Source organism: Martes martes (genome assembly GCF_963455335.1).
Source record: "Martes martes genome assembly, chromosome: 14".
Taxonomy (NCBI): Eukaryota; Metazoa; Chordata; class Mammalia; order Carnivora; family Mustelidae; genus Martes; species Martes martes.
This window is the reverse complement of record NC_137902.1, coordinates 40,210,437-40,237,650: the sequence shown is the minus strand read 5'-3', so window position 1 is coordinate 40,237,650 and position 27,214 is coordinate 40,210,437. Positions and strand designations below refer to the sequence as shown.

At 47.3% G+C, this 27,214-nt stretch overlaps 1 protein-coding gene across 1 annotated transcript; it reads right to left on the bottom strand.

The window, feature by feature from the left end:
- Positions 1 to 24,544, bottom strand: TMEM273 (transmembrane protein 273). Its single transcript, XM_080823349.1, has 4 exons — positions 24,455 to 24,544; positions 2,127 to 2,180; positions 1,321 to 1,461; positions 1 to 133 (listed from the first exon to the last, which is right to left on the bottom strand). The coding sequence occupies exons 1-4, from the start codon at positions 24,498 to 24,500 to the stop codon at positions 99 to 101; spliced, it is 276 nt and encodes a 91-aa protein (XP_080679475.1). The 5' UTR covers positions 24,501 to 24,544; the 3' UTR covers positions 1 to 98.
- Between the last annotated feature and the right edge of the window lie 2,670 nt (positions 24,545 to 27,214).

Genomic DNA, 27,214 nt, shown 5'->3' with positions numbered 1-27,214 from the left:
CATTTTGGAGTGGCAGGAGGACTAGGATGACAGGCAAGGAAGCACAATGAATAAAACAGGAGGGAGAATGATACCCCACACTTACCATGATAGTGACCTTACCTTGGGACTCTCTTCTTTAGTGTGGCGGTGTCTAAAGGGAGAAAGCAGGGCATTAGGAAGGGGACACTGTGATCAGTGGAGCGGCTCGCTCGGTGCCAGGCAAGCAGGAGCCAGGCAGAGCTACCTCGTCCTTCTCCTTTGGCTCTGCTGGAGCCTCTCTATCTAGGTCCCGCCACTGAGCCACCCCTTAGCAGGGCACTTAATTGAGCCTTTCCTAGAGCCTTCCTACCCCCATCACTCCTCATCAAACCTCCCCGCTTGCCATTTCCAGACCCTCTTGGTCTAAGGGGATCCAACACATCTCCCACTATGTGATGAAGAGGCTGCTTTCTCTCCCCTCTGATCATAGCGATACAAAAATAATGGTCAGCAAAGTCCTATGACCAATTAAGCCCCTCGTGCAGTGGAGCGGCGGCGGGGGGGGGGGGGCTATCTCAGGACGCCCTGGAGGGGCGTGGCTCCTCTCCCCGGCCCCGGCCCCGACTCCACCTTCTGCATATCTTTGCGGATAACGATCCTATATTCCAGAGGCACAGTGAGGCTCATTCCTCCTCACCCTCGGGAAGATGTCATGGAAAACTGCACCATGATGCCATTACTAAACAGACTGACAGGACTGGGGATGATTTTTGCAAGTCCCATCTTGAGAGAAAGGGGATGCCAATCAGTGCTGTATTTTGCCATCAAAACTCACAAACTGACTGCTGGGCCTGCGGGGTAAGCTTCCCTGCAGGTGCCACAAGGACACCAAGAGCCACGCCAGGGTTCACACTGGCCCAGCTCTGTTTGGACAAAGGGGACACAGCACTGCTCTGAGTAGGACCAGCCCTGGTTATGACAAAAAAAAAAAAAAAAAAAAACCATTCAGCAGCACCTCCACAACCCACCCAGCCTCATCACCTCCGGGGATTCATTTTATCTGGTCACATTTTTGGATACGGGAATAAACATTTCGGTCTGAAGCCAACTAACTCACCTCCCTTCCCCAGCTTTCTCCAAGAAATCTGATTCTTAGGAATGGAAAAGTACAGAGAGAGAAGAGGGGAGGGGGAGAGATGGACAGAGACACGGAGAGGCATCTGCGTTTCTTTCCAGCCCAGTCTGTCAGTATTTCTCTGGCCAAGTTTCGGGGGTGGTGGGGCCCTTGGGGCCTCAGGCTGCCGGGACTGTCCTGGTCTGGGTGGGGTGGAACCGGGCCAGAGGTCGCTACTCCCTTACCGTTGAAGTCTGGGTTTGTGCTTCTCAAGTCCGAGGAGTCAATATCAAACAAATGCTTCTTGATCATGCAGATCTTCAGGACCAGGAAGACAGCCAATATGGCGACGCCCACAGCCGTCCCAATGAGGGCGTACTTGATATCTGCAGGGCAGGGAGGAATGGAACGGTCGGTATCCATCCGTCAGTCACCACTCTGCAAAGCTCTTCTACACCCCCCTTCACATTCAGGCTCAAGTCGAAAGTCACCAGAAAAGTCCACACCCAATCCACTGAAGCCCAGGGCCACATTTGCCCCCTGCCCCTCACCCCCCCCCCATCCTCTCCTCCTGGAACCCCATCCCGCTGTCTTCAGCCCTGGGAGTCATTTCCCAGAGGCTGATGGCTCCCTTTTCCGGCCTCCTGTAGCCCTACCTCACTTGTTTGCATTAATTCATTTATGGAGCACATGTTAACCGCCCGCCTGCTCCGTGGTAAGCTTGAAAGGCAAAGGAAGAGATCTGACTCCATCTTGAGGGCAGGTGGAGGGAGGAGTGGGAAGCCCGGCAGAGTGCAGGGCACTGTGGGGGCTGGAGCTGCGTATCAGAGGAGGGCAGGCCTGGTGACTCGGGGGCCCTTTGGAGAAGGGCTCTCCAGCAGGTCCGTGCCCCTGGGGTAAAGCTGTGTTAGTCCTTAGGCGGATGTGGAAGTGAGTGCTGCCCTGTTCTGTGATGACCCACAGGAAACCCGCCAGGCTCTGAGCACAACCCCCTCACCCCCGCCCCTCCTGCCCCCCTCAGCCCTGCATAAAGAGGAAGCTGGGCACCTACCAATTTCAGCCCCAGCAGATTTGCCCGTTGCTAACACTGGAGCTCCTCCAACATCTGCAAAGAAAGAAAACCCAGAGTCTGGTTAGAACCAAACTGGTGGCTGTGATCAGACCAGGGTTGGAGGGCCAAAGCCCTGTCCCCAACCCCTATCTCCCACAGGTCCAGGAAGGCCTGGCACGCTTGGCCTCCAGCCTCAGGAACACAGACGGGGGCTGCTGGTTGCCACGAGCATCCTGGAGCATCGCTGGGACTTCAGCACCCTCCTTCCAACTCAGGCCAGGAGTTCCATCCAGTTCCATTCAGCTGGCTCTTTCTTGCACATGGCCTCCCAGACCCACACCAACCGCTGTCTGCTTCCTTAGCCCCTTCTGTCATTCCCATGAAACCTCTCATCCCAGGCAGACTACACAGCTCCTAGTTCCCCACCTGGGCCAGGGATCTGCTGCCTCTGGGCCATTCCCTCTGCCTGCCCCCATCTTCTCCTCTTGCTTCTCATGTTATGTCCTCCTGAGCCCCCATGCCTCACTTGGCCGTGTGCCCCATGGGGGCTGTTCTCAGCTGCCAAAGATGACCACACCATTTATTTAATGATGTTAATGGCACGCTGCTGGGTGCCAAGCACCCTCTGTCCTAAGAGCTTCTCAACTATGAATCCTCTGGCCCATACCTTCTCGCCAGTCCCCGATCTGTGCTGTCTGTGCCCCATGAAGAGTGTTCTGTCCCTAGCACTTGACACAGCACCTGGCACAAAGGAGGCATCAACACAAGTTGCCGAATGAATGGTGGTGGTAGGTCACACCGCAGGGGTGCCTCATGCTTCCGGCCAGAGCTTGAAAGCTTCCATCAAGAGACAGGACTCACACTGGGGCCACAGTCCTGCAGACTGGCCCTCAAAGACCCACAACAAAGCAGCAAGCCTATAGGGGAAGGGGCCTATTGGACAGAGCTATAGGGGAAAGCGCCCAGTAACTGGCCATTGACTTGGAGTTGACACGGGCTGTGACACTTTCGTGAATGTGCTGCAGCAACAGCTCCAGGAACCAGGTGCTACTATCATCTCCATGTGATGAATGAGGAACCAGAGACACTGAAGACTTGATAATGGATCTAAAAGCCAGGGAGGCAGAATGTGGCAGGGCCAGGGTCGCAGCCACGCCACTTGCACCGGGAGTCTGTGTCACTCTGCAAATGCGAATCCCAGGGAGCTAAGAGAATGATGCCACAAGCCACAAGGTCAAGGGCTGAAGGAGCTTGGGCTGGGGTGGGTGGACGATGAGATCCAAGCCTGGTTCTAGGTACAAGCTTCCAGGCAAAGGCAGAAGTAGGAAGTGCCTCGACTCCTGCTTCTCAAAGGAAGCAGGTGACTTCATGGGGAGCGGCCAGATCTTTCCCAGCTTAGTTCCAAGGGAAGTTCACCTCCCAATTCCCCACCTATCGGAATTTGAATGATGACTGAGGGCCCTGTCTGCTGACTACGGACAATGCTGCCTGGGGTGACATGTTGTGTCGACACTCTACAGAGGGCATCTTGCTCTGCATGGGTCTGGTGGGGAAGGGATCGTCATCATGGTGTTTGGGATTTTTCTGGTGGCCTCACTTAATCGATGGATAAATTCGGGGAGTTATGAAGCAAAAGCGCAAAGACTTGCTCTAATCACAAGTCCTCTCGGAAAGTCAATGACTTCTTTCTGTCCACTCACCTAAACATCACAGACACCCCCACATACAATATGACCTTAGTCTTGTCGGTTCTCCCAAGCCCCTGCTAAGCTCCACTGTTTCTTTACATTAAATCTGTTGCACCAGCTAGCTTGAAAACCACTCCAGGGATTGGACAAAATCTTCTATTTTGCACATGGTTGGCCTGGGCTGTTATAAGCAGCTTGGTTAGGAGCTGACTTCCAGATAGATGGCCAAAATTGAGAGTTTCATATCCCCCCTGCTCACCCTGGCTCCTTTCCTGAAAACCAGTCTGGCCCCAGTCTGCCATCACTGGGTAGCAGGCAGGGGACAGGGCAGGGCAGAGAATCAGCAAGCAGGGCCAGGCACACAGAGGGACAGTCTGTCCCCTGTCCCCTTCACACACAGATCTCTTTCCTGGGTCTCCCACTGGTGACCATTGCTCTCCATGTAATGCATGCAGCGTAAAAACTTTATACGAGCGTGAGATGAAACTTCAGTGGGGAAAGAAGAAAGATCACAGATCAGGAAAAAGCAAGATGGAAAAAGTCAGTGAGCCAGAGAGAGAGAAACACAAAGAGACTCGGTCACACAGGGACACCCAGAGGTGGGCCACAGGAGCTCAGACCTCTGAGGGCAAGGCTCATAAGGAAAGAGGAGAAAGAATTTGAAGTGTCAAAAACCAGCCAGGTCCTGCCCTCCCTGACAGCACCGGGCCCCAGCACTCAGCAGGCAGCCCAGCCTCCCTCCATCATCAGCCTGGCCCACCAGTGACACTGTTCTCAACGCTTGGCTCTCTCTGCCCTTCCCTGACAAGGGACTCCAGGGCTGGGATTCAGCTCAGCCTTCACTCCTCACCCCCACCACTCACTGACACACCACTCTTCACGTTCTGTTTTGTATTGGCCCCAAGCCCTGAGGCTGCCCCTAGTCCCTGTCCCCAAACAGGCTCCTGGGGCTTAGGGCTCCCCTACCGGGTTCAGGGTCAGGGACTGAAATAGCTGCAGACAGACAAAACGGGCGGTGGACACATTGGACCCAGTAATTCCTGCTAGCCAGCCAGATGGCCACTCGGCGGCAGCCTTTCCCCTCCTTGGGGAGGGAACTCCCTCCTTGCAGCCTTCCCCTGCGTTCCGCATCTCTGCCCTGAGCTCTAACAAGGCCCTGGGTGAGGATCCATTATAAGCACGCTAGCCCAGCCGACCCCAGCCCCGCCTCCTGCCAGGGTCTTGAACTGGAGTAGTCCCTCCTGGGCCATAGACCCCCTGCGAGGGCCCAGTGCTCGTTTCCCTTGCTTCTGCAAACTAGCTGGAGGATGAATGGCCTTAGCAGCACAGCCGGAGACCTCCAGCATGCTCCTGCATCCAGACCTGTGGGAGACCCAGGAGGAAGTCTCAAGGCACGTTCTTTGCTGGATTTCTCTGGGTTCTCTTGCAAACAGGAGGAGGAAGCTGAGCATCCAGAGGACAGACTCTCCATCCCAGGAGAGAGTCCAGGGGGCCTGGGTGGGGGCTGACTGTACCAAGGCTGGTCTCCCTGGGGGGCATGGAGGGACAGTGTGGACTGGTTCACCAAGCAGTAACAGGCACAGTGTTGGCCAAATCTGACCTGACCATCAACACTCTTCAGGCCGCCCACCCTGAACCAGGCACTGGGGACAGGAGGAGAGGCCCCAGAGCCCAGCCCTGGTTTCTGCCTGGCACAGAGAGCAGAGGCCTGTTCTTAGATGAGTCTCCTCCCTCCTAGTCTTCCTGTGCCCCCAGGAGCTCCCACAAAGTCACACAACTGAGGCTATACCTCAGCCACACCATCAAGGGATGGTGCCCTTTCCTCGGGTGCACAGAGGCCCTTATGGCTCTGAGTTTAGAGTCCTTGCTTCCTCTTCGTGCCACCTCTGAACATTCTGCTGCCCGAGGATACTCTTCCACCTCTCCCTGCCGAAATAGCCAGTCTCCAGCTCTCCTCTCTGCAGACCCTCCCGCCCCAGTCACCTAGAGCCCCGCCTGCTTCTGCTAGTGATTTCCAAACAGAAAGGAGACTCCTGCAAGAGTAAATGGTCCTGAGGCCTTGAGGCTGGCTGGGTCCCCTCACCTGGGACATGAGAGGACAACCTGCAGGGGAAGGCAGCAATAGGGTTTCTCTCTGAGACTGAGCTGAGGGTACAGTGTGGCCTTGCCCCATCTCAGTTGGAAACTGACGCACAGAGAGGCCATCCCTGATGTCCAGACTGACTGTGCTGCCCATAACACCCGTTGGGCCCACCCTCGATGGGGGCTGGAAGTCTTCACCACCCTTATTTGGACAGAATCAGACTATGTGGTTCCAGTTGTGGGGTAGTGGGCGTGCGAGCCCTCAGATGTCGTTCTATAAGTATCTGAACTATAAATAAGGAGTAGCCGCCGTAAGCGCTTGTCAACTGATGCCCCGTCATCTTCATCTTGGAACTTAAATATTGCAGAGTGGCTCCTAACTTTAGATCTCATGGATTCTAATGTTCCCACCCAGAGGAAGGGGCTTCGAGTGTCTAGACAGGCATCCGACCTCTCTTAATGCTGTCAGGAAGTGCCTGCCATGTGCTCTGGACAGGGAATCTGAGAGCAACCCAAGTCCCCTGTCCCCCATAAAGGAGCTCATGGAGTGACAAGGGAGACAGAAGGAAAAATCAGAGTGTCATGGGGGATGTCCTGCACCTTCCTGCAAGCCTCCATCTTCACTAGGTAGAAGTCTGAAGGGGAACCTGCAGGATGGAGACTTGCTGTGTGGTCCACACCCTTCCCCTGACCCCTGGGTGCGAGCAATCCTTCAGCTTTCCTTCAGGGAACTACCACCATGTGATTCCCCCACGGCTGGGTCCAGGTCGAATATATGAACACCTGATTAATTAGCATATTCCAGCTTCCTGTCAGCAGTGATTGGTTGAGGGGTAGAGCACGTGATCCAATTCAGGCCAGTAAGACTCAACTCTGAGACTTTGAGGAAAATATGGAGAAACAGGGGTATCTTCTGGAATTGGTAACAGTGGGCAGAGGAAGGTCCACAGGATGGAGAGAACCTACTGGGACTAAAGCCCCCACAGAAGAGGGTCAAGCTGAGACCAAGTCTTAAAGATAGATGTTGAGCGCCTGAATCCAGCTATGCCTGAAACACCTCTTCTTGACTTACTGGTCACCTTAGTAAGGAAACACTTTCTTTAGTTTGATCTGAGCAGAGTCACTGTCATCTGCAGTCAGAAGAGTCCTGAGGACTTGGGTGGCAGGTTCTTTACAAAGCATCACCGGAAATCAGGCTGGCAAGGCAGGGAGGGGAGCAGAGAATGCTGGCTGGGAACAAGCTGCTCACAGCACAGCCGCTGATAAACCCAATTAGGACCCGCCGGCTAAGCAGCCGTCACTCCTCTGCCTGGCGCACACCACCACCGGATGCAACGCCTTCCTTGTTCCCGTGGAAAGTTCTTACTTATCCTTCAAGACTTAGCACAAAGCTGCCTCTTCTGAAAGTCCCCTTTCTCTGTGTCTGTTCAGGCTCACCCTTGCCACCTTGTCACACCTCTGCCCCCGCTCCATGTACACGGTCCCGCAGGTCATTCTCTAGCACAAAGGACATGTTTCAGAATAAGCAGCTTGTCTCCAGGGCCAGGATGAGAGGTGAGATTCCTCAGAACTCAGTTTCTCTTCCTGTGAGATGCAGAGAGAAGCAGTAAGGGAGGAACATGGAACTAACTGGGAAATGACCCCAAAACTACTGAGCATGAATCCAGAAATGGCTTCAAGTGATGAGACTGAGTACCCAGTACTGAGTGATAATACGGGCTCGGGAGAGAGGTCAAGTGAAGCCAAGGAGAAACAAGGGACCATTGCTCTTGTAACTCTGAGATGGGAGACTCTCGTGGCACACCCGCAGAGCACATGTGGCACACCCATGGCACACGCATGCCTGCCGTTGCTGTGGATGCCTCTGTCTCCCCTGGTCCCCTGTCTCCCCAGGTCAAGCACAGTGCAGCAAGCATCCCCCTTCAGTCCTCTCCTGGGCTGGCCTGGGTGACGGAGCACTCTGGCTCCCAGGGGCTGCTGGGTGTGCGCTGGGGTCTCAAGCCTTCCCCTGACATGGCTGTGACTTGAAGAAACCTCAGGCTCCCTGTCCACAAGCCCAGGAAGCTCCCGAAACTGCTCTTGCTCCATCCCACCTTCTGGTCTCGTTGGCCAGACTGCAGCGGCCGGCTCCAGTGAAACAGGCCTCGATGCTCCTCTCCCAGGGCGGTGGTGTTCCCCCCTTCCCAGGAAAGCTCCTAGACCCTGGGGCAGAGCCCGCACCTGTTGGAGCCATGCATGTTCTGGACACAGAAAGTAAAAGGAAAACTGAGGAGCAAGGACAGCAGAGCAAAGACAGCTCAGAGCGGCCTCTGTCCACAGCCAGAGGGCACACCAGGTCAGACCACCTGGTCAGCAAACCCAGCTCAGCACCCCTGGCCTGGCCAGTCATGCGCCCTGACGTCCGACCCTGTCCACTGAGCAGGGATTCCTTGCACAGAGTCCCGATGGTACATGGAAGTACACAGCCGTCAGCCATCCGGGAGGACCGAGGGGTGCCTCCCCCAGCCTGGGGGAGTCAGAGAAGGGCCCCTGGACTGAGCATTATTTAAATTAAAAACAAAAGGACAAGTAGGACCTAGTGAAGGTGGGAGGCTGAGCAATGGGGCCAGGCAGGGCAGGTGTCCAAGCAGATGAAGAGGCACCAGCAGAGGCCAAGAGGCGGAGGGAGAGCAAGGGCTTGGGAATAAAAAAGGCAGCTCGGCAAGTCAGAGCAGCGAAGGGGGCACTGGTAAACTGAGGCTTTCAGGGTTTTCCGGAGGATGAGGACGGGACAGCTAGCCAGGACCCAGCTGCCCTGAGCAAGATCTAGAGTCCGGAGGCCACCAGAAAGAGAAGCTGACCCAAGGCTCCCAAACACACAGGAAAATGCCTCCAGTTTCCAGAAATAACATCATAATTAAGAGGAAAATAATACTGGTGGGTCACCAGACAGTACCAGAACTTGTGCCCACTTTGTTTTGCCTGAGCAGTCTTTGCTAATTAATTCTTAAAGATTCACACACTGGGATTAAAACACTCAGCTACAGAAGCTAAACTGATCGATACTCTTCCAGACTAATGGAGGGGCTAGAGGCAGGGAGCCGGCTTTGGCTCAAGGTAGACCCAAGGGCACTTCAGAAATGGGAGCTGTCCCAGAGGGGCAGGACCCTCCCAAGGCATCCCAGACCCGTGCTGGACAGCAGGAAGTGACAACAAACCCTGTCACAACTAGCAGGGGATCTGCTGAAACCTTGAAGAAGCGAGAGATGCTGGAAGCCAGGGGGAATGTGAGGCTGCTTTGGTGGCGTGCGTGGTGGTGTCTGGGGAGGGCAGGACTGGAAAACCCACCATGGGGACGCCCAGCTAGCCCTCACACACCTTGTTGAGGGCGCTGGTCCCTCTTTGAATGTCTCCAGTGGGGCATGAGTGCTTCATATGACTGACTCAATGGTGGGTAGAAAGGAATTACACTCAGAATTGGAGCTTCCGAATCTCTAGACTGCCACTGCTCTGCCAGTGGCCTGGGGCCAGACAGGACATGACTGGCAGCTCAGTGGCCTAAGCAACGGCTGACTCGCAACAGGGCGGACCACAGGAAGCCTCCTTACCGCACACAGAATGCTGTGACGATCCCCTGAAGGTGTGCGGGCACGGACCGAGGTACAGAAGGGAAGTCTCCACAGGCCCTCAGCCACCCCCTTGAGATGGTGTCCTCAGCTTTCCTGGAGGCCATGGGAGATGTGGGGAGCGCAGCATGCCAGGAAGCAGCCCTGGGCAGGAAATCAGGTGGGAAAGATTATCCTCCCCATCAACAGAAGTCACAGAGCTGGACAGAAGCCTCCAGAAGGCTGTGTGAGGCCAGGTGTGGGGACAGCCCACCCACTCCATCCTGGGGCCTCAGCCCAGGGAAGGCCCGTTTGCAAGAGTGCCTTTGCAGAGAGAGCAGGGGCGGCTGGAAGCAGCGCAGAATAACTAATTAATGATGGTAAAGTATTGTGGAAGGGGAAAGCGCTGCATAACCGCTAAGTGGTGGGGTTATTATTATTCATGCAATATTCATACTGTGCTCTTCAGCCTCGGAGAAGCTCCGTTCCGCAGTCCTCAGGGACCAGCTGAGGCAAGCATGTGCCCAGGGGGCGGGGCTGTGGGATGACAGCTGGCCTGGCCCACAGGGAAAAGCTCATGACACTGCAGCGGAAACAGCAACACCCGGCCAACACGAGAGCCCCCGGGGCCTTGGTGACACCACTCCACCTGCTTCCATCTACCAGGACCGAGGTTCTCTGAGCCCTACTGTGCGCCAGAGTCTGTGCTGGGTGTTTCTTGGTCAAGGCAACTCCTGACATCTGCAGAGTCCAGAGCATACCTTAGTCTAACTATGTAAAAGTTAGAGATCCATCCACATGTGGCCCAGCCTGCTTGCCGCTCAGAGCCCTGCAGCCCACCCCCCAGGAGTCATCTTTCTGAGGGGGAAGCTTAGCCCTCCTAAGGGCCCGAAGGCTGGCTGGTCTGTTGGGCAGGAAGTGGGTCCTTGCCTGGGCCTTTTGGAATGCCAGGATGCTGCGGGATTCAGGACAGGGCCTGGCCCGGCCAGTCTTCCCACCCGGCCTTCTCCCCAATGCCTCAATGTCCCCCCTGGACTTCTGGTCAGCACTGAGGTATGCCTCCCAAACTAGCTTGCCAAGTGGAGGAAAGAAGTGAGCTTTTCTGGTCCTCTGCCAAGGAATGCCTGTCGGTCATGGAAATAAAAGCAGTCCCTCTCTTGCTCTCTAGATCCCCACAAGGCTGGTTTCCTCCCTGGACACACCCCCCTCACTTTCAGCAACCTGGTGGACACACGCAAGCCCCTCTCCTTTACGAGTGCGTGCTGACCCAGTTCCTGAACTTGGGAAATCCTTTATGACAAGACTGGAAAGAGAAAAAATCTTCACATTGAATATATGTATAAATGTTTGTCCCCCAGAGTAGGGACAGGGCCCTTTCTCCTGGGGCCTTGAACCTCATCTCTCCAAGAAGCCCCAGCAGGTAAGGGGTCATCTCAGGGTCATACCCCTGAATAGGGGAGTCCTGGGGTTGGAACCTGGGTTAGCCTGGCTCCAGGAAACGGTCTCACACTGGAACCTGAGCTGGACAGTGGCTCCAAGTAGACCACAGTTTCTCCCTGTGTCACGTGTGGCTTAATAAGGACTCCCCGGCAGCTTGGGAGGATCTCTGTTCTTAGTGCCCCGAGTTCAGCTCAGGGACCCTCTCTGAATGTCTCCGGAGCCTTCCCTGGGTCAGCCCCATCCAACGTTGTCTTCTGTGGGGCTGAGCATGGGCCAGCCACAAGCTATGACAGACACCAACACCTCAGCCACAGCCTCCGACCTCAGGCCACAAGCTACTTCCAAGGGAAGCGAGTATGAGGTGTGCAAGGTGGCCTGCAAGCCAACAGACCCTGCTGGTGTGGCCCTGGACAGACCCTGCCTGTCTGCTCTCTCCCAGGAGGTTTGCCCCCAGCCAGCCCACCTGCTACACTATATCTGGCAAGCTCTTCCTGCAAGGCTGTGGCAGATGCCCTCCAGGAGAAGGCTCCCCTTCCTCCCCATAACTCACCAAGCCCTCCTCCTCCCCTGGCCCGTGCTCGCCTGTCAGCCTCACCCCGTACTCCCCTCTGAGCCAGGCTACCTCCCGCCTGGGCCTTGGCAGGGGCTGTCCTCTCTTCTTAGAACTCCTTCTTTCCCATCCCAACCAGATTCGTTTCTGCACAGAGTTCCTGCAGACTGGCTCCTGGAAGCTGGGGTGGTACTCTAGGCACTAATCAACCCACAGACAAGTGCTGTTGCTGGCCATTTGCTGGGTGGTGACCTGGCGAGACCAGATCCTTGCCCCGACAGAAGTGACAGCCCAGAGGGGGAACAAGATCCCAAAAAAGCACCCATAAAGACAGATGTACTGTTAAGATTGTGAGGAGCTCTGTGAGAGAGTATCTCCCAGGATCCTGGGGAGGAAAAGCATGAACCCCATACAGAGCAGACGATATGTGAGGAGAAGCCTTCACAGCTGGACAGGAACTTGACAGCTATTCCATTGGCCTGGACAGCAGAAACACGGGGTGGGGCATGTGATGGGGCTGGTCTGTGGACACCCTAAACACTGGTCTATCCTGGTAGCCATGGAAAACTGTTAAAGGATTTTAGCCACACGGGGGCGCAATTAACTCTCACTCAATAAGACTTCTCCTCCAGGAAGCCCTCCTGGACACCCAAGCTTGGATCAGGAGCTTTTTCTCTGTCTCCCTCCATTTTCCTTTATCTTAGTACCTAAGACATTGCAACTGTCCTTCCTATAGGCTGTCAACTCCTTCAGATCAGGGCTTGAATCTGTGTCACAAAAGAGCCTGATAAAAATCAATATTAGCTTACCGAAAGCAAAAGCTCCCATGTCTATGTGTCCCAGTATCATAGGGTGGCCCAAGAGCGTAGCTCCAGGCCCTTCACCTCTTCCCCTGGGCAGTAACTCCTTGACAACACGACCCAAAGGTTTGCATAGGTTTCTGAGGGGGTGCAGCCGGGTTCCAGGCAGAAATTCCCCAGCTACTCATCTGTTTTGTTCAGATGAGCAGGAGAGAGCAAGCCTGTTCATCTCACTGAGAACCATTAGCCTGTTATTTAATGGAATCAAATTTAATAAAAGGAGCAGTTCAGGCAATTCTGGAGGATAAATGAGGGTCTGGATGTGACAGAGATGCTTACAGTGACTTTAAAGAGGAAGCACAAGTGATTAACGTGAAAGCAAGTGAAAAACTCTGCTGATCTGTGTGACAGCCACGCTGGCTCCTGTCCAGTGTTCAAGGACCACCAGGAATTCCCAGCAGGTGTTTTGCAGAAGTCACCACACTGTCCTTACCTGAGGGCATTTTCTTCCCTCAGGATCTCCCAGGATCAGTGCTGTGTGTCTGAGAGATGTTAAGGAGCCCAGAATCCCCTCCCCAGAGAGCTTCCTCCAAATCACCCACCCGCCAGGTTCTTAAAAACTCGTCTCAGACCTCCATTTCTGGAAAGATAGAACAGGCTTATCTTTCCCTATTCTTCTCACTAAATATAGCTTAAAACCTAGATATTAGACAAAAACAAACAAACAAACAAACATAAGAAGATCCTGAAAGATGGAGAGAAGGAGGCAGACTGGCTGAGGACCTTGGGGGCCCCACTGGAGGCAGCATGTGGCCTGTGGTCAAAGTGTGGCTGTCACAGCTCATAAAAATATGAGTCAACAAAACAGACTTTTGTTCTCCTCTAAGATTTCTAAATTCTGTTTGACTGTTTAGGCTAAGAAATAACATGTCTAAAGTAGTTTCCAATATATGTAGAGAAATATTTAAGAGAGGAAAGGGACATAGAGACACAATTTCCACTCTTCACTTGAACTGTTAAAATGTTGATAACAGTATATGATGATACATTATGCATATATAATGGAATACCTACCATACCAGTCCAATGGTAGGAATACCTACTATTCCAGTGGTTCAGCAACCACTGAAAAGGCAATGAAAAGAAACATGTTCAAAAACACTACAGACGAATCAAATGGAATTCTAAAAGAAAATGTTCCAGTAACACACAGGAAGGTAGGAAAAAGAGAAATGAAAAACAGAAAACACGGAGAAATCATAATATAAAGGGGCAGACTGAAAGCTCCAACATATTAAGAACTACATTAAGTGTAAATTGCCTATATCTGCTAATTAAAAAACAGGTTTGCAAAGCTTATTTTAAAAATGATTGAACTGGGGCGCCTGGGTGGCTCAGTGGGTTAAAGCCTCTGCCTTCGGCTCAGGTCATGATCCCAGGGTCCTGGGATCGAGCCCCGCATTGGGCTCTCTGCTCAGTGGGGAGCCTGCTTCCCCCCCTTCTCTCTCTGTCTGCCTCTCTGCCTACTTGTGATCTCTTCCTGTCAAATAAATAAATAAAATCTTAAAAAAAAATGATTGAACCATATGCTGTCCACAAGAAACTCACCCTAAATACGATATAGGTAGGTAGAAAGTAAAAGAATGAAAAAAGAAACCCATGCAGACATTAACAAAAAGAAAGAGGAGTGGTTATACTTATATCAGAGACATTTTAGAGCACAGAACATTATTAGGGCCAGAGATATTACATGACATTGTATTACATTACATAATGATAAAAGAACCAATCCACCAAACAGACACAGTAATCCTAAATCTCTATAATCAAACAACACAGCTGTAAAATCTGTGAAGCAGAAACCAATAACACTGAAAGGGAAAATAGACAGATGCACAACTATAGTTAAAGGCTTCAATAGCCCTCTCTCAACAACTGATAAAACAACTAGACAGAAAATCAGCCATGATAGAAAAAAAAATTCAACCGTATTATCAAGCAAGAGGACCCAACACAAGCAGAATATGCATTCTCTTCAAGCACTTCTGTAAGATATATCAAAGTATCTAGACTATATTCTGCATTAAACATCAACAAAATTAAAATAATTTCACTCATACAAAGTGAGATCACAATGGGCTCAACTAGAAATCAGCAATAGAAAGATAATCAGAAATTTTCCAAATACTTGGAAACTAATGATACTTCCACAAAATTCATGGGTCAAAGAGGAATTCTCAAGGGAAATCAAAATATTTACTAACTAAATGAAAATGAAAACACACATATCAGAATTTGTGCGGCATAGCTAACATGGTGCTGAGAGCGCAATTTATAGTACTAAATGCTTACATTAGGAAAGAGGTAAAGTCTTCAAACCAATAATCTAATACCTCACTTGAAGAAATCAGAAGAACATCAAAATAAAGCCAGAACACGCAGAAGGAAGAAAATAATAAAGACAATAGTAGAAATCAATGAAGTTGAAAACAGAAAAAAATAATAGGGAAAAAGAGTGAAACAAAAAATCCAATTCTTTGAAAAGATCAATCAATCTGATAAACCTCTAATGAGACTGACAAGGGAAAAAAGAGAGATGACACCCATATCAGAAGTGAAAGAAGAATATCCCTACAGATCCTATAGACATCAGAAGGGTAATAAGGGAATACTATGAACAACCCTACACATAAAAACCTGGTGACTTATGGACAATTGGGTGACACAGTCGTTCAAGCAACCAGCTCTTGGTTTCAGCTCAGCTCATGATCTCAGGGTCTTGAGACTGAACCCCGTGACGGGCTCCACACTCATTAGGGAGCCTGCTTAAGATTCCCTCTCCCTCCCCATCTGTCCCTCCTCCCCATGTGTGCACTTTCAATCTCTCTTTCATAAATAAATCTTAAAAAAAAAAAAAAAACCTGGTGACTTAGATAAAATGGGCTAATTCCTCAAAAAGTACTAACTGTCACAACTCATCCGATATGAAATAGATACTTTGAATAGCCCTATAACTCGTAAGGAAATTGAACTCATAATCTACAAATCCCAAAAAAGAAATCCACAGGCCAGAGAGTTTCAGGGGAGAATTCTAGCAAATGTTTAAAAAATAATTAACATAGGGCGCTTGGGTGGCTCAGTGGGTTAAAGCCTCTGCCTTCGGCTCAGGTCATGATCCCAGGGCCCTGGGATGGAGCCCCGCATTGGGCTCTCTGCTCAGCAGGGAGACTGCTTCCCCCTCCCTCTCTGCCTGCCTCTCTGCCTACTTGTGATCTCTGTCTCTAAATAAATAAATAAAATCTTTAAAAAAAAAAAAAGAAGAAGAAGAAGAAGAATTAACATCAATTATGCAAAACCCCATCCAGAAAATAGAAGAGAAGGGAACGCTTCCTAATTCATTTTATGAAGCCAACATTACCATGACATTAGAACCAGAGAAAAAAAGGTGCAAAAAAGGACAACTGCAAACTAGTGTTCATCATGAATACAAACTCAAAAACTCTCACCATCAAGTAGAATTCAGCAAAATAAAAGAATTATACATCATGACCAAATGGAGCCTATTCAAGGATGCAAGTCTGGTTTGATATTCAAAAATACATCACTGCAATCCACCACATTAACAAATAACAGAAGAATAAAATCACATGATCATATTGAGTGATGCAGGATTCTAAATCCACTTATGACCAAAATTCTCAGAAAACTAGGAAAAGAGGGAAACATCATCAACTTATAAAGAATCTACAAAAACTCCTAGAGCTAACATCATACTTAATTGTAAGAAACAGGTGTTTTCCCACTGAGATCAATGATAAGGCAAAGCTATTTGCCATTGCCCTACCTGTTCAACATAGTACTGGAAGCTCCTGCCAGTCCAATGAGACAAGAAAAGGAAATTAAAACAACATACCATTCAGAAAGGGGAAAATACAACCATTTGCAGATCATGGTCCACATAGAAAATCCCAAGAAATCTAAAAAATAACTCCTAAAATTAGTAAGTGAGTTCATTAAGGTGGCAGAATAGAAGATTGACATACATAAGTCACTTATACTTCTATATACTAATAGTTACACATAGAAAGAGAAATTTATACAATAGGTCTGGTTTTTTTTTTTTTTAATTTTATTTATTTGACAGAGAGAAATCAGAGCTAGGCAGAGAGGCAGACAGAGAGAGGGGGAAGCAGGCTCCTGCTGAGGAGAGAGCCCGACACGGGGCTCGATCCCAGGACCCTGAGATCATGACCTGAGCCAAAGGCAGAGGCCTAAACCACTGAGCCACCCAGGCGTCCCTAGAAAGAGAAATTTAAATACAATTTATTATCACCCCCACAAAAAATACTTAGATGTAAACCTAATAATACATGTACAGATGTCACATATTAAAAATTCCCCAATGGTGTTGAGAGAAATAAAAAAGAATCTTAATAAATGGATATACAAACCAAGTTCATGGAAAACTCAGCATAATAAAGATGTCATATCACCCCAAACTGATCTCTAGATTTAATGTAATTCCCATCAAAATCCTTGCAAGATTTTTTTTATTGATGTAGATAAGATTATTCTAAAATTTACATGGAGAGGTAAAGGAAATAGAATTGCTAAGAACCTCTTTTTTTGGAAAATGAAGAATAAAGTAGGAGGGATCATTCTACCATCTTGAAACTTACATACCTACAGAAATCAAAACTGCATGGTATTGGCAGAGGGACAAATCAATAGAAAAGAAAAGATGACCCAGAAATAGTCCATACAAGTATGACCAATTGATTTTGGACAATGGAGCAAAAACAATTCAATAGAAGAAAAATAGTTTTTTCCACCAATGGTGCTGGAGTGATTGGATATCTATAAGCAGCAGCAACAACAATAAAGTATGCTGAGCTAAATTCACAAATGAACTCCATGTGGATTATCGAGTCAAATGTAAAAGATAAAACTGAACAACTTGGTGAAAGGTAAAATAAAAATGGGGTGATTTAAAAGGGAACCAGGAGGCCATTAAGGAGATGGACCTTATGCACACCCTCACTGGATAGACCCATGAACTTCTGAACTGGGTCAAACTGCAAATATTTCAAAGACACAGCCAGAACACCTATGACTTGTTAAGAGAAGTTAAGCGAAGGCTTAATGATAGTCTTAGCAACCAATTATATTTAATCAAGATTACTTTTCTGTTGCTAACACCAATCAAAATTCTTTGTACAAAACATTCAAGCATTCCTTTTGTCTTTAGAAACCCTTGACTTCTGTTCCCTAGAGGGGAGGGGAGGCGCACTATTTGTGTTGTGTTGTTGCCTAAATCTTCTGTGTTCCTGAATTACCATTCGGAGGCCCCCAATCAATGATTTTGTTTTTGTTTTAGTTCCGCCTTTTTTTTTTCCGGTTGACAACTTTTAGGAGAAAACATAAGATTAAGGGAGGAGCAAGATGGCAGAGGAGTAGAAGAAAACTTTAGATAAAATCTTGGAGACCTAGGGCGTGTGTAGTGAAAATGTCTCAGATGTGCTATCAAAAGCATGATCCATAAGGGAAAAAAATATCAGAAAACTAGACGTAATTAAAATTAAGTACTTTTGTTCTATGAAAAACCCTGTGAGTAGGATGAAAAGACCAGATAGAGACTGGGAGAAAATATTTTCAGACCACATATTTGACAAAGGATTCATATTCAGAATATATTAAGAACTCTTAAAATTCAATAGTAAAGGAAAAACCAAGCAAACCAATTAGAAAACTGGCAAAAGTCATGAAGAGAATGCTGGCTTGACCAGGGCATTTCTCCTCACCTTCCCGGGGTCCTCCCTTTTTCCTTTATTTTCCACTGACTTTCCAAGTGACCCTACTGTATTGTTTTCTTTTGTTACATTTGTGATAAATTGTTGCATGGCGAAAGAAAACTAACATGTCAAGAATTCTTTCTTCCTGGAATCCACTCACTGCCTGATTGTGAACCATTGTCTTGGCAGGAATCTGAAACAGGGGAAAAGCTGTCAGGAAAGATTTTTACAAAGATCTCAGGGACTAAGAGCCAAGGAATAAAGTGATGACTTTGACTTGTAAGATAAAAACGAATTTAATTCTCTTTACCCCAGCCTCTGCCATCTTTTCATTATAAATTAAGGGCGGGGGGGGGGCGGCGGGAAGCCTCTGTTCTCTTCAATAACTCTGGCTCTTTCAGTGAAGAATGTTTTAGGCACTGGAACATAATTAAAGTGATATTGTATTTCTTTTATTATCATGATTATAATAATACATAGATTTCAGTGGGTCCTTTCCAACAGAATTAAAACGGAGACAGATGGCTGACATTTTGGTTGGAATTAAGAGTCCATAGGAATATTTTATCTGGCAGCCTTTTAAAAAGGAAGGTACAAACCTCTAAGAAAATGCCTAGAAATCTCAGCAGATATTTTCAATAACTATTCTTAGAGCAATATTTTAGCAAAATTTAGCAATATTGATCAGTTGGTAGTTAAGTGGCAAATAATTTATTTAGAATTGTGACAACCGTAACCCACAATCTAGCTGAAGTCTTTTATCATCATGTCAAAAGAACATGAGCCTTTCTTAGACAGGTATCTTCTGCTTCCAAACGTGAAGCCCTTAGAAGGACCCAAGAGCGGTTATACGTTGTCTAGTACAGAAAGGATAACTGGAATCACTAGAATATCAGGCAAACTCCAAAATGTGGAATGTTCTATGAAAGAAAAGGAGATGGGGTGCCTGGGTGGCTCAGTGGGTTAAAGCCTCTGCCTTCAGCTCAGGTCATGATCTCAGGGTCCTGGGATCAAGTCCCGCATCAGGCTCTGTGCTCGGCAGGGAGCCTGCTTCCCCCTCTCTCTGCCTGCCTCTCTCCCTACTTGTATCTCTCTCTCTTTCTGTCAAATAAATAAATAAAATCTTAAAAAAAAAAAAAGAGGAAAGAAAAGGAGATGGAAGCTTCTAAAACACCAATGTCATAAAAGACAAAGGCTGAGGAGATCTTCCAGGTAAAGAAGGTTAAAGAAACAAGGTTACCAAATGCCACATCAGCCCTTCCACTGGCTCCTTTGTTCAGGACAGTGAAGGCTGCAAAGGGCATCAGTGAGTCCAGTGAAAATATTGAACTGTGATAGATTATGTGAAAGTATTTTGTCAATGTTAACTTTCCTGATGTTGCTAACTGTACTGTGGTTATACAAGAGATTGTCTCCAATCTTAAGAAATACACACTAATGTATTTAGGGTTAAAAAAACAACATGATATATACAACTTACTCTCAAATGGCTCTGAAAAAAAAAGACATCTCTCTCTTACTATATAGAAGTATATATATTTATATCCTCATTTGTTTTGTATAAACATATTTCTCCAGAGAGGTAACATAAGATAATGCAAATGATGGAATCTGATTAAGAAATCAGCAAATCATACAGGTATTCTTTGTATTATTTTTCTTGCAATTTTTCTTTAAGTTTGAAGCTATCTTGAAATAAAAGATTGAGAGAACAGTTTCAAAAGTCATGTCAGTTTCCCATGATGACACTACTTTCTATTCTCAGCTGGGAGGCAGTTTGGTATTAGAGCTTCAAGTACGGCTTTTCAGCATCAAACTGTTTGCATTTAATCCAGCATTTCCACTCACCAGCTATGTGACCTCTGATAAGCTACTTTATCATTCTGGGCCTCAGTTTCTTCATCTGTGAAATGGGCATGAGAAGACCATCTGCTTTGTGGCTGGTTTATCAGAAACAAATGAGATCTACGTAGGAGTGCTGGGCTCGGCACCATGCTCAGAATCAGCTCTCAGGAAGTGGGCCTTGATGATGCTTTCAAGAAAAATAATCTACACACGAGAGAGAAGGTGTAGTAAGAGCCAAGATGAGTTTAATGTCACAGCCAAAGAAGAGGGAGGAGGAGTAGAAGAAGAAGAAGAGGAAGAAGAAGGAGGAGGAGGAGGAGGGGAGGGAGGAGGTAGAGGAAGGGGGAGGAAGGGGAGAGGGAAGGGAAAGAGAAAGGGGGAGGGGAAGGGAGAGGGGGAGGGGAAGAAGTAAGTGAGGAAGAAGAAGAGAGAGGAGGAGAAAGTATCTTACGTACAAGTTACCAAGATTCATAAGCTACAGTGAATACAGCAGTGTGACATGACTCAACACAGAGAGACACACACTGGCACAGAATAGGAATCCCATTAATAGTTCAAATATGCATTAAATGGGTATAAAATAGAAGAAGCACTGCAAAGCAGGGGAGAAAGGAAAGATTGTGAAATAAATGATATTAAGATAATTGATGTTTCATATAGAAAAAACCCTTAAAGTAGATTCTTTGTTTAGGCCATACACAAATATAAATTCCAAATAAATTAAAGGTGCAATCATGGAAAATGCAACCACTCTAAATTAAAAAAAGAAAAAAGTTTCTTAGACAAGGGAGAAAAACCAGACGCAGCAAAAGTCAAAGAATAATAAGTGTGATTGTATCCCATTTACGGACTTCTGCAGAGCAAAGGATGCCACAAAGATAAAAGATAAGCAACATACATAGACAGGATATTGACAACACATGACAGAGCCAAGTAATTAATATCCAGAAAAATATATATAAAGGACAAATAGGACCACAGGAAATGTACAGAAAAAGACACCTGGCTGTCCAATAAAGAAAGGGAAAATAGTTAATCTCACTAGTCATCAGGAACGTGCAACCTAAAAACTTGGAGATAATATTTTACAACTCTGATTGGCAAAAAATGAGAAGTCTGATACTACTGAGTATTACTAAACCTGTAGGGGGACAGTAAGGTCCGGATCTTGCTAATGGAGAGCAATTTGGCAATATCCAATGAGGGGAGAATTGTCCATACCCGTGACTTGTGACGTCTTCAAGATTGTCTCCCAGAAAACAGCCGCGCATGGCTTCTAGAAGATGGGACTGAGAAGGTTCATTACAGCATCAACGAACACTCAACAAGTAAGAAAGAACCTAAATTCTGTCAGTTACCAGGAAGGTACAACTAAATTATGATGTTGAAACAGACCTATTTAGGGCAGTTGAAACAAATACCATTGATCTATGTGATCAGTGCAGGGAGCTAAGGCAGCATGTTGAGTGTGCTGTAGTGACATTCGTGTCACATGTTGAACCCCTAGAAAGCAACACAGGAAGGAAGCGCAGTCAAAGCAGGAGTGCTGTTTCCTCCAGAGAAGAAAGGAAACAAAACAGGGGAGGGGAGCCCCAAGGGCATTAACTCCATTTCTGACATTCTCTTTCTTTGAAGGACATGTTGATTTATCTATCTACTTACGAATCTGTCTAAAAAACCAGCCAAATTTTAAAATGTATTAATTCAAGTTGTTGGGTCCATGTTTGTGACATTGATGTCAGTTTTGTTTTGTTTTGTTTTAAGATTTTATTTATTTATTTGACAGAGAGAGACAGCGAGAGAGGGGGACACAAGCAGGGGGAGTGGCAGAGGGAGAAGCAGGCTTCCCACGGAGTAGGACCCTGGGATCATGACCCAAGCTGAAGGCAGAGGCTTCATGACTGAGCAATCCAGGAGCCCCATATTGATGTCAGTCTTAAAATAGTTTTAGAATATTGGAAAACTGACTTTCCCAAAACTGTCCAACTACCCTGTGTTGTGAGAAATAGTGGCTCATGCAAGCTGGGATGTCACAGGAGTCACTAGGGAGAGATGTCCCTCTTCCTCCCATGTCCCCAAAAGCCCTCGTGCACAGCTCTCACATATGCCTAGGGGTGACTGGCCTGGTCCCCTGCCCTGTGTTAGTAGGTATCACTAGATAATCCCCCAGGTCCCTTCTACCAGTTTGTAAAGGAAAAGCTCAATTAATTCTTACACTTTCAAACAGGCTATCGTACTATTTTTTGGTGTGTAGAAATTTATTTTGTATTAAGAATATATATGATCCTTATGAAAAATGTCAATACAAAGAAACCAAAAGATGCCTTATAATCCTATTTCCTAGAAAGGGTAAAAGGAAACTTTTCATGACTCGCTGTATCTCCTTCCAGTCAAGTTTTGGATAGGCAAGCAAACATATGGAAAATGTAATTCTGTGCCTATAACTCCGTAAGTTTGTCACCTCCCCTCTATCCACGTCAGTTCTGAGAATGTTTTTCATGTAAACATTTTGGATATCATTGGAAACATTCGAGTATAACTGATTTAGCCAGATTCTGACCGAAAATCATTTGTTTTCTGGTTTCTACTGGAGTCAACAGTGCTGAATAACATCCTATTAAATATTCAGGGGAATTTTTATCCTATTACTTCATCGGGATAAGTTTCCGAAGGTGGAATTTCTGGGTAAAAGGTTGTGAACAGCTTACACTTTGCTACATGTTGTCCAATTATGTCCTGAGAAGATTGGGTCAATCAGTGTTCTAATTATCCAAATAGTGAGTGCCGGCCTCCTGTCCGATCCTGGCTACGTGCTTTAAACGTGGCGGCAGACTGAGTTCTCTCAACAGCCCTGTGAGGTTGGTACAGTCATTATCCCCAAGTTACAGATGAGAAAACTTAGCACAGACAGGATGGACAACGTGCCCCAGCTCCCAGGGCTGGTAAAGAGCTAAGAGGATTAACATTCGTTTCTTTAGAGGGAGACACAGTCTCTGAAACACCACTCTTTCTGCCAACGGTATCTGAAAACACTAACTGGCTGTGATACCTTAGCCAACTAATTAAAACTTTATCCTTAAAATATGGATAATGGTGGGACCTATTTCACGAAGTTGTTGTAGGCGCCGAATGAGCTAATGTGTTTAAGGGAATAGGCAGCAGGTTGAATGCACTCAAAAATGTTACGTTACTCTTTCTTTTATTATCTGGGATCTTGAGCATTTTCAAGGCTTATCGCTTCTTCGTAATTTTTCGGAAAACTGCCTACTTTTATCATAGGCACATTTTTTTCAGTGGATTTCTTAAATTTCACTTCCTTCCCCACGCCCACACCCCAGGACAGACTGGTCTGTACATCTATATTGGTCAAAAGCAGAAACAGGTTAAGATGCCTGCCACCTTCTGCCACGTCGCCGAGCATACTTTGCATTTTCTGCCCTGCACACACATCTTTCTTGCTTGCTGGTTCTAACCACCCCCATGGCCACTGCCACTCATTACACATGCCCATTTGCACATGTAAACTGCTAGATGCCAAGGCTCTCTGCCTCCCATGCTAACTCCCAGAAAGCCAAGGTCTTTGTTCACTCCGGGCTGGTTGTGGGCTTCAGGCAGGAGTCCTGCCCCTGGGAATTAACATTGCCCATGTCCCGGATCTAGGCTGTTGCTTCCTCAAATAGAAGATTAGATCTGGAGATAGACTGCCTGCCTTTGAGCCTCGACCCAGTGCAAGTTCTGAGAAACAGCCTCTTTGTGCAGATGCCTTTTTAAGAAATAACAGTTAATGTAGAAGCAGATTTTGCAAAGTGCGTGGCTCATTCATCTCTGCTTATCTCTGTCCACACATATCATTCTAACCATCATTCTGGGCCTTGATCTTTATCTGTCTCAATTTTTCCTCTCTGATTCTCTGCTCTTCTATTTCTCCCTCCCTTCCTTTTCTATCAGTCTCCACCTTTTTCCCTTCCTCCTTCTTTTGATGTACAGAATTAAAGATGACTTTAAAAAGTCTGGATACTTCTGAGTGACTGAGAACCTCCTTCATTCCATAATAAGACTTGTTCACCACGAACTATGGAGAAGCACCTACATTTTCTCATTTTGTATAATTATATTGGTTTGACCTAATTAAATTGAACTTAGTTTTCAAACAATCCTAGAAGACATGCATTATTATCCCCCTTATCTCTTATTGGTTCAGAAACTGAGAGAGGGTCTAAGAAGCTTGCAGCAGTTTGTCAGCAGTGGGGCCACAATTTAAAGCCAGATTTTTCCAGGTCCCAAACCCAAAGCTCTTTCTACCTCATGACCCTTTCCTGTTCTCCTCTGACACAGAAACATTTCTACGTTGCAACTGGGATGAAACAGACAAAAATCGTTGCTCCCTGTTTCCTGTCTCAAAATGAGAAAAGCGTCTATCTCAAGGGACACATCTGTGCTTGAGGGACTGAGCCCCAGTGGGCTAATGCTCCCCCAGTTTCCCACTCACTGAGGGACCCCGGTCACAGAAGAGTCCCACCCACACCGTTTCTGCATTCCTCACTTACCCAGGAGGAGGAGGAGGGCTCTCAGCATGCTGGCCCCCAAGCCCATGCCGGCTCTATGCCCCTGGCTCCTCTCTGAACAGGCACTGAGGGCTGTATGACCCAAGGCTGCAAGGGAGAGGAGCCAAGCTCCACGTGACAGACAAGGAGGAAGCTGCCTCCACGCCAGGAGTCTGCTCAGTTCCTCTCGGCTCCATCAAAGGGCAGGGCTGAGAGAAGCACTTGTTGTCCTGGCCCTGCCATCTGTGGAAGGGAACTAGCCCACAAGAAAGGCTCCTTGAGGCTTTCCAGGGTACTGGTTATCACCCCATCTATCTCCTATAACCTACCCCCACCCACCACATACACACAACACGGGAACAGAAGTTCTCCTGGGTGCAGATTCTTGCCCAAAGACCCAGGCTGATGAGTCTCAGAGGGGGGTGTGGGCAAAGCAAACATGGTGTCCAGATCATGCAACGCCCATGGCCACCAGCCCACAGTGCACTGCAGTCACTGTGTTTTGTACCATGGATGTCTCTCAGTCTGGGAGGCTGACTCTCTTCTCAGAATAACATTTTAAATGTCCAAAATAAAGCAGCTAGGATCCTAAAAGAAGCCAGTTACATCAGGGCACCTGGGTGGCTCAGTCTGTTAAGCATCTGCCTTCGGCTCAGGTCATGATCCCAGAGCCTTGGGATCAAGTCCTGCATTGGACTCCCTGCTCAGTGGGGATCTGCTTCTCCTTCTGCCCCTCAACCTGCTCATGCTCTCTCTTTCTCTCAATAAATAAATAAATAAAACCTTAAAAAAAGAAATGAAGAAACCGGTTATATTGAAATACAGTTATCAAAAATATTTAGAATGCACACTTATGATATAGAAATAGATGTGTTTTCTCTCTACCCAGCAAACAGCAAGATTTAGCAGAGGGGCAGTAAGTCCACAATCTTGACATCATGACAAACGTTAACAATATTTAGAGATGTCTGTACCAGCTGGAATGCGGATGAAAAAACCTGCAGTTGCTACTAGCAATAAAGTCACCCATGTGGTAACATCACAGTGGTTTCTTGGTTACCCTCATGTTGGAAAGACATGTTAAGTCTCCAGTAGCGGTTAGAGGACAAGGATGCAATTTTTTCTCATCCACATTCCCAGACCCCACATTAAGCCCCTCATGCTGGAAGACCTTAGTTCTCAACAGGCTCAAACCAACAGATGTGGGGCCATGAGTTTCCGTCCTTCTCCTTGACACCAGCCTGACTGTCGAGCCACCAACTCAAATGTGTAAGAAATCTCACTTTTAAAAATGTACAGCCACCTCATGACAAGTGTTGAGCCCCATCCAAATGAGAGGAGAGCGGTCGGTCTCTTCATCCTCGGGCTTCCTCAGCCAAAATCCTAACACTGCTAACTCGCGGAGCACCGTGTCCCTCAGGGCCTCACGCTAATGAGGGATGTGAGCGGACCAGGGTGTTTGTGAGAAAGGTCATTTGCTTCGTTTGGTGCCTTAAGGCTCCATTCTTCTACCCAGACACTTTCTTTCATACCAAACACGTTGGTCGGTCTTTACCTACACCACGAAACATACTCCCTCTTCCTTCTCAATATACTGGTGAACTTTTTTTTCTTTTTTTAATTTAAATTTAATTAACCAACACATAGTACATCATTAGTTTCAGATGTAGTGTTCAATGATTCATCAGTTGTGTATAACACCCAGCGCTCATCACATCATGTGCCCACCTTAATGCTCGTCACCCAGTTTTCCCATTCCCACTTCCCTCCCTTCCAGCAGCCCTCAGTTTATTTTCTAGCACCAAGAGTCTCTCATGGTTTATCTCCCTCTCTGATTTCTTCCCATTCAGTTTTCCCTCCCTTCTCCTATGATCCTCTGCATTATTTCTTATGTTCCACATAAGAGTAAAACCATATGATAATTGTCTTTGTCTGATTATTTCACTTAGCATAATCCCATCCAGTTCCATCCATGTCGATGTAAATTCATCCTTTCTGATGGCTGAGTAATATTCAATTGCATGTATGGACCACATCTTCTTTATCCATTCATTTGTTGAAGGACATTTTGGCTCCTTCCACAGTTTGGCGACTGTGGACATTGCTGCTATGAACATTGGGGTGCAGATGCCCTTTCATTTCACTACATCTGTATCTTTAGGGTAAATACCCAGTAGAGCAATTGCTGGGTTGTAGGGTAGCTCTATCTTTAACTTTTTGAGGAACAGCCATATTGTTTTCCAGAGTGGCTCTACCGGCTTGTATTCCCTTTCTCCACATCCTTGCCAACACCTGTCATTTGCTGCCTTGTGGTGGTATCTCATTGTGGTTTTGATTTGTACTTCCCTGATGACAAGTAATGGGGAGCATTTTTTTCACGTGTCTGTTGGCCATCTGTATGCCTTCGATGGAGAAGTGTCTACTAATGTCTTCTGTCCATTTCTTGACTGGATTCTTTGGTTTTTTGGATGTTGAGTTTTTACCCCACTTAATGGAGATGTTTGGAGGAGAAATGTTTCACTTCCTGAGCAAACTGTGAGAGAACGCCAGAGCAGGCGCAGTAGGTTTATCGGCAGTGGCTGGGGACTGAGTAGAGGGTCTCAGGGGAGCCCCAAGTGGGCCCAGGGCTGCCAAGTGCACAAAGAGGTCCCCTATTTTGTGGAATCACAGTTTAAAATGTCGGCAACTAATTTTGAAGAGTTCTTACATGGGGCAGGTCAAACCAGATAGCGGTCTGTAACTTCTGCTCTAAAATACCTCTGG

What these genes read in the sequence shown, in the direction of transcription:
- TMEM273 (XM_080823349.1), bottom strand. Translation starts at nt 24,500, where the DNA reads ATGGGCTTGGGGGCCAGCATGCTGAGAGCCCTCCTCCTCCTCCTGG. An exon ending in AGCCCTCCTCCTCCTCCTGG is followed by an intron (nt 2,181 to 24,454) that starts GTAAGTGAGGAA and finishes CTTTCTTTGCAG; the next exon opens with ATGTTGGAGGAGCTCCAGTG. An exon ending in ATCTGCTGGGGCTGAAATTG is followed by an intron (nt 1,462 to 2,126) that starts GTAGGTGCCCAG and finishes CCTGCCCTGCAG; the next exon opens with ATATCAAGTACGCCCTCATT.